General features: G+C 37.6%; 1 protein-coding gene across 1 annotated transcript; it reads right to left on the bottom strand.

Annotated features, from left to right (window-relative positions):
• Window positions 1-2,927: 2,927 nt before the first annotated feature.
• LOC147292235 (RING/U-box superfamily protein) lies at window positions 2,928-5,147 on the bottom strand. The gene is made up of 2 exons (XM_086238781.1): window positions 5,004-5,147; window positions 2,928-4,629 (listed from the first exon to the last, which is right to left on the bottom strand). The coding sequence occupies exon 2, from the start codon at window positions 4,544-4,546 to the stop codon at window positions 3,164-3,166; it is 1,383 nt and encodes a 460-aa protein (XP_086094907.1). The 5' UTR covers window positions 4,547-4,629; window positions 5,004-5,147; the 3' UTR covers window positions 2,928-3,163.
• Window positions 5,148-7,540: the final 2,393 nt, after the last annotated feature.

The raw sequence follows: 7,540 nt of genomic DNA on the forward strand, positions 1-7,540 counted from the left end.
CGGTGAGAAAGGAAAGGAAGCAACCCTCGCTATGGCTAACTTATTATGTCTAGAAAGCCTAAAAAGCCGAGGGAAACGAGTAGCTAAAGCCTGGTCACCCAACCATACATCCTCCCCGAATCTAATCTTTTCCCCATTGCCTACCACTAATTTACAGCACCGCCCAAAGTCACCCAAACCTTTAGAGATCTCCTTCCAAGGAGTCATCTGCAATTCACACGTTTAATTTGGTCAGCTGCAATCACACCTGACTCAATAAACACTACGACACCATACTATGGCCCTATGCCAAGAAAGAAAAGGCCAATACCATCTACCATCTATGGACATGCTTCACCTAACCCATATACAATTGAGGTCTCCAGAGCAGGACATTTAGTCTGAGCAAAACAGTTGGCTGGAGTACAACAAGCTGAAGAAAACTTTAAGCAAATTAGGCAACTCATGAATGCAGATTACTGCAGAATTAGTGATCCAAGGTGTGACAGCCTCCTAAAAGAGCAACATCCCAAGCCTGCTAAACATATGCAATAGCCAATTCTTAGAGTAAGATGGAAAACTGGTAAGCAGATGAAATAGTTGGAGCATAGTTGCACTAGCATGGTATCTAAAACACAAGAGGTTGATTCTACACAATTTAACACTTGAAGAGAAGGGGTTGAGACTTTCAAAAAATACAAGGAGAAGAACAACCATGGCTTGATGACTCCTTTAAACTTTGTCAGCTAATTCAATTTCCCTTCAAAAGTTCAAATCATTTCAATCTTCTCGAGTCTCAAATTGACACGCAAACCTTTCAGCAATAGCTGATCTTTATGATTGAAGTGATTCACTATGATTGACCACCTTGAGGCAAACATTGATACAATAGTACGTTTCAGTTTTATTACCATACCCACAAGGAGACTGCACAACCTAGAGATATATATATATTTTGGTCTAAGAAACTTTCATTGAACCACAAAGGGGGGAACCAAACAAACAAGAAAACGGCCCAAGGCCCAAACCCAAAAGGGAAGACAGAAAAAACAGAGAAAATCTAACTAAAATAGGCAAGCCGACAAAGAACAAATAAAGAGGACATCTGAGCCACATAGATAAGTAGATCCAAATTGGGGAAGACACACAGACAGGCTCCGGTCTGAAGGAACTACTGATCAAAGTGGTGGTCGACTACAGGGATGTTTGCCGGAGGGCAAGGTAAGCCGTCTCGAGACAGGATGAAGACCAAGGAGGATGGGGGCCTGACGACCCAGGAATCCAGGCACATCCTATAGAAGAAGATGAGGGAAAATCCAGGCAAATTCAGTGAAAAGAAGGTGCATCTTCATAAAATCCAACATTAGAGATAGATATTACTAATTTGCTTCAAGTCTTATTGCTTTCATTGAGTAAATTCTTCATTGAAGTATAGAATGTTATAACTTGATCTTGGTCACAGAAGAGAACATTTTGGTAAGTGTAATAATACTCGTGGACTATGTCAGACATACACAAGGCAGAATCAACTTGAGTTCTATGAATAAATTCATGGCACCATACATATCACCTTGAATGCGTGTAATTGAAGCTGTTGAATTAGACAATAAATTTGATGAGGTAGATAGTATATACCCTAATAGAAAGCAGAAAAAAAGTAAGATGCATAAACTCCAGCACGAACAAGAACAGGTCATGAAATAACAGAGTGATAAATCTACAGGCCAGACGGCAGATCATCAAAGACCAAATACAAAAATGGAGGGTCAATTGTCTAGGACTTTGAGTCTAAATATGGGAAATTTTTGTTCCAAATGATAGTTAAATGGAACTCATTAATGTTCAAAGTTCGGGTATGTAAGTATTTTCCTCCTGGTTTATGCTTACTCATATGAACACACAAAATAGATGAAACAAAAGACCTCTCAATCATTTTTGACAGATATAAATACACACACTTGCACTGGACCAAGAATAAAATTGAGTGACAAAAAGGACAATATTTCAAATGCAATTTGGTATGAAACTTATGTGTAGTTACTCAAAAGCAAAACATGTGGTTTTACTAATAAAAGAATTCAATTAGCTGATGTGAGTAGGGGCTTGGAATATTTTAGTCCGTCCTCTGCAACCTACAAGTGGATATTGAGAATAATTCGCTATTTGGTTTTGATGTATTGACCAAGTGTCTTAAAAACAAGCTACAATTATACTTAGAAAAAGTAAATATTAGATATCTATTGATGATACAGACTCCAACATCAAAACCAATAAAGACTGAAAAAAAGTAACCAACAACAAGCTATTTCATAATCCTTTTTCTATTATGGGGGATCAAATTTGTTACCTTGTCACATTTTTGCCATCTTAAAAGGCATCAGCAATAGGTTCTTAAAGCATAGTATTTAGTTGAGAGCTCGCCCTCCAGATCTAAATGTCAAAATCTCACCCAAAGCCAATTGAAAACTATTGACAGTCCTGATCATCTTCCTACCACCTGCATGTCCAAGGTATTTAGCAAGAACAAGTCAATTTTAACATACCAGGAGAAACTTACGGCTAGGAAACTGAAATATCACGTTGTACTTTATCTTTATTTATTCTTCCAAACTAAGGGGGTTGGGGTGGCAAATATTCTGTAGATTACAATGGTCTTATTGTAGCACTTTTCAACTCATCCCACAAAATATAGAGAGGCCTGGTGTCTCGTAAATCCAAAGAATCAAGTAAACTAAAGATAAGTAAGTGATGTCAGAAATCATACTACAAGGACATCAAAACTAGAAGTAGCATCTATATGACTTACCAATATGGATTATGGACTGCTCTTTGGCATACAGATAGGCCCTTGTGCCATGGCACAATGTCAGAAACTATCATCAACACATCATTTTAAAGGGGCAACACTGAAAAATTCTTCCATGGGGAGTTCAATTTTGGAAAGAAAAGGACATAAATGTGATCTTATTAATAGACCAGATGCCATATACATCACATTTGAGTGTCTTTCTACAGAAGGAACTCAAACTTTCTTTTAACAGCAGTGAGAAATTCATACATGGTTGGCATGCAAAGCAGATGAAGAAAAATCTAAAACTTTCAGCAAACAAAAAGAAGTTTGCAGTATCATGATGAGAAAACTTGTATCAATTTGATCTATTTCTCCTGGGAAAGAGATATTTGTTTAGCTCAGCCTTCTCCTTATAGGTTCAGGTAAATGTCCATTGTTCACATCAGAACCTCTTGGAACATTAGATCTTCTCCTAAAGGAGGAAGAGAGCAACCTTGAATTTATTTCTGAATCCATTGTCTGGTCTTCCAAGTCCAGAAAAATAGGATCAATATCAGTCCTTAAAAAGGAAGAAGGGAGCACATCAGAATTGATTTCGGCAGCAGTATCAGAAGTCTGGGTCTCTAGCTGTATAACTGCAGCAATGCTTGAAGATGTATCTCCATCATCAGTACGTAGAGACTGTTGGTTGTTTCTTCTCATATGGTGACTACTACTATATGCCTCAAGGTCCTCAACTAATCTTTCTGCAGAATCCATTGCAGTATTCAACGCTGATGAAAGGGAAGAAACAGAAGATGCTCCTGAATCCATTGCAGTATTCAACGCTGATGAAAGGGAAGAAACAGAAGATGCTCCTTGTAGTAATAATCTTGAAACTTGAAGGGAATCATGGTGCTGGTTGCTTGTTGTCTCTGTGGAAGGTGATGCCTGGGATGTCTGATACTGGCCAGGCAAGAAACTGGTTCTTTCAGGCATGACATGTGCACCAAAAAGATCCCGTGACCGTCTTCTCTCCCCCATTGCACCAACTATGTTGCTGAGTTGCTGAATCCTTTCTTCAATTAAAGTAGAAGTTGGTCCTTGCCTAACGAGCTGCTGCCTCAAACCTTCAATCCTGCGAGCATGGGGCCTAGGAGGGGCCATTAATACAGACTCCTTTGACTTGTGAGAACAATTATCATCCCCATTCCCATAAATTGGAAATATACTTGTATCAGTCACTTCTCCTCTACACACAGGGCATTCCTTTGCATTTGAATCCGCATAGGACAACTGATAGAAGCATGGCCAACAAAACAAATGACCACAACATGTCAATATAGGATCTCTTGCCATGCCCAAACATATATTGCAATCAAAAAAGCTCTCAGTACGAGAGACTGCCTTTTTAACAGTTGTATCCATCGCCAGTGCCTTGGCTACCAAATGGGTACTATCACTTCTGTTCGTTTTTCCAGTCTCTACTGTTGTTTCTCGGGCAGCAAGAGCATCATCCCCACTCTGAATGCTTTCGTTTTGTGTATCAACAGCTACAACTCCTGCAGTGATATTCATTATTTGAGGGGAAACTCGAGCTTGTCGCCATCTCTGGCGTCGCTCCCTAGCCCTGGAGGTGACTGCTTCCAGTTGTCTGATACGTTCTTCAATGCGCCCGTGGGCAGTTTCTAGCTCACTGAGTATGGATTCAAATCCAATCACCGGATCATGAGGTTGGTCTGGAGGTTCTTGGTTTAAATCGAAAATCATGATTTCTTCCCTCATATTAGCCCCCATCAAAACCAATCCTTTTCCTTTATGGTCACAATCTAGATAAATTTAGATACTAACTATAGCAAATTAGCAACAGGGTCACTTTCCTGCCAAACAAGCAAAAAACAGTGTATTTGAATTTAAATGGGTATGCTTCATCACTTCTTACAAGTAAAGGAATTAAAATTACATATTATTTTATACATTACATGTAATTTTCTTCAAAAACTGAAAACTCAAACAAACATACATGCTTTTCTATTTTGTTCATTGATTCAAAAAAATAATAATCCCATGAAAGTTGAGGAAACAATGAATCAAAAATTACCCAGAAGGGAAAATTTCATACTTTTCATACAACCAGATTTGTGTACCTTTAGATATCATATATCCAAGTTAACAGAGAAAACAACCATTCTGTATGAATTAAAGAGAGAAAATTTTGACCAAAAATAAAAGAGAGAGAAAATAATTGAATAACCTTGGGTAGCAAAACAAGATGATTAGGATCGGCCCAGGTGGAGGCGGTTTTCTATTTCCTTCTTCTTCTTCCTCTCTGTTATTAGAGAGAGAGAGAGAGAGAGAGAGAGAGAGAGAGAGAGGCGCCAAGGCCAGATAAGCGACTGGGAATATACTGTCTTGGTCCAGTCTATACGATTTCGTGGTGTCTATATAACAGTATCAATATTCCGTTGTAGTCCAGTGGCCAGCCGGGCTTCGGCCCATTATACATTATGGGCAGGCACGGGTTACTACAATATTTAGGTATAATTATTTTTAAAGGCTTATTTACACATTTGCCCTCTGTTTTTAGTGTTTTGTCTCACTTTGCCCTCTTAACATTTTTTTTCTTACATAACCCCTTGAAAGTTTTTTCCTTGTTGCATATTACTCGGTTCCGTCAATTCTGCTAAGAAACCCGTTAAAAATAGTGATGTGGCAAAGTATTTTCGTCTTTTCAACCACAAAAAAATCAATCTTTGTTATATTTGTGCCATATTAGCAAATTAGTGGGTCCTGACAAGGCCCATTTGGCAATACTCACATGTTTATTTAAAATTATGCAATAAATCCTCACTGCTATATTCTTGTTTCTCAAAACATAAATTAAACTGCGTGCAATTAATGTTTACGTGCATATATGACTTAAATAGCCTAAAATACTTGGAGTACAGGAAAAATCTATATAATAAAACAGAACGATTTTTTAATCCTAAAATTTATCTTCGGATCTGAATGGCTAAGATCGTTTCGGCTTAAATCCAATGGTTAGTTATCTATTTCCCCAATTTATTTTCCCGCTCATGAGAATTGGTTTGTTGCCTCTCTCTCCTTAATTAATTTTCCCTTAATTTCACATATTCAATTATTTTTTGGTCTTTCATTTGGGTTCAACAACTAGGTTTGATTATATTTGTGATTTGAGAATAAAAATAAGAAAAACCTATAAAAACGGATTACGCTTGTCAAAATATCGGTGTTTGCGTAATAGAAAAAGTAATTAATAAAAGGTAAATGAGAGATTACAAGCTATCCTAATTAAGTAAAAAAATTTACAATTAATAAAATAATATGTGCCAATTATTCTTGGATTAATCTTTAAGATAACTTGGGGCCATGGGGTTTCTTTGCATTGGGCTTTCCTTAGGCTATTGTCAATCTTGATGAGCCCACTTGCACAAATGATGGATGATGGGGGTCATATTTCAAAAATAGTCACCAACTCAAGAAGAACACGAAACAAGAGAAAAAGACAAGGCACTCCTGCTTACCACTAAAATAACATCTATATATTTTTTTTCTATTAATGGTCAAAAACTAAACAGAACTATAACAAAGTTTGGTTTAAATAGCCTTTTAACCCTGCAGTATTAAGAAATTATTAAAAGGAAATTAATTAAGAAAATAATATATAATTGAAAGATGAGTTTGGCCATGAGTTTTATTTGGGCCTTTAATTATGGGCTATATATTGTCAATCTTGATAAGGCTCCTAAACGCCTGCATCAACTTCTCTTAATTGCTGTGCTCGCAATTTCTTTAGCCCGGTGTCTGCCATGACCTGCTATTAACCAACTCGTCATTCTACTTGGAATTATACTTGTATCAGTCACTTGTCCTTTACACACAGGACATTCCTTTTCATTTGAATCCGTAGAAGGCAATTGATACAAGCATGGAAAACAAAACAAGTGGCCACATGTCGGGAAAGGATGGTGCAACCACAATGTTTGGCCTGGAGAAAGAGTTAATAGGTTGTTCATGTTGAAATGAGTGGCTGCCATTAATGGCGTAGAGTCAACGTTTGTCATTAATTGAGGTTAATTGCCTAATGTTTTGCGGAATTAGATGCTTAAAATCATGCATTTTCAATTAAGTTAGATTTGTAATTAAGACAGATTAGTTGACTTTGTGTAAGAGCTTTAAGTTTCTCCTATATAAACCTCTCATGAGGAGAAGAATAATAACAAGAAATTACCCCAAAACATTAGTTTGGACATGGTATGAGAGCCAACCTCAATTTCCTTCTGAAATTTCTTAAGGAATTGGGGCTTGGTTGTTTTGGGGGTTTCTGGGTTCAAAAAGTAAGGAAAAAAATGTCAGATTTAGTTCCTGCCAATTCCTCTGGTTCTAGTACATCACCATTCGTGCCTTCAACTGTGACCATCCAACATGACAACATGAGTGCATAGATGACTTCTAACAAACTGGATGGGACGAACTTTTCTTCTTGGTCTCAGTTTGTGAAGCTATATATAACGGGGAAAGGAAAAAGTAGGTACTTGTTAGGAGAAAAAAAGAAACCAGCTGCAACAGATCCTTCATTTGCTACTTGGGTGACAGAGGATGCCATGATCATGTCATGGCTTCTTAATTCAATGACTCCAGATGTTAGTGCCAGTTTTCTACGCTTCCTACAGCCCATGACATTTGGGATGCTGTAAGTCAAACTTATTTTTGTGGTGCAGATGCTTCACAAATTTATGAGCTTCGACGCAAGGCACATGAGACTCGCCA

This window comes from Dryas octopetala, chromosome 3 (assembly GCF_963921425.1).
Source record: "Dryas octopetala chromosome 3, drDryOcto1.1, whole genome shotgun sequence".
NCBI lineage: Eukaryota > Viridiplantae > Streptophyta > Magnoliopsida > Rosales > Rosaceae > Dryas > Dryas octopetala.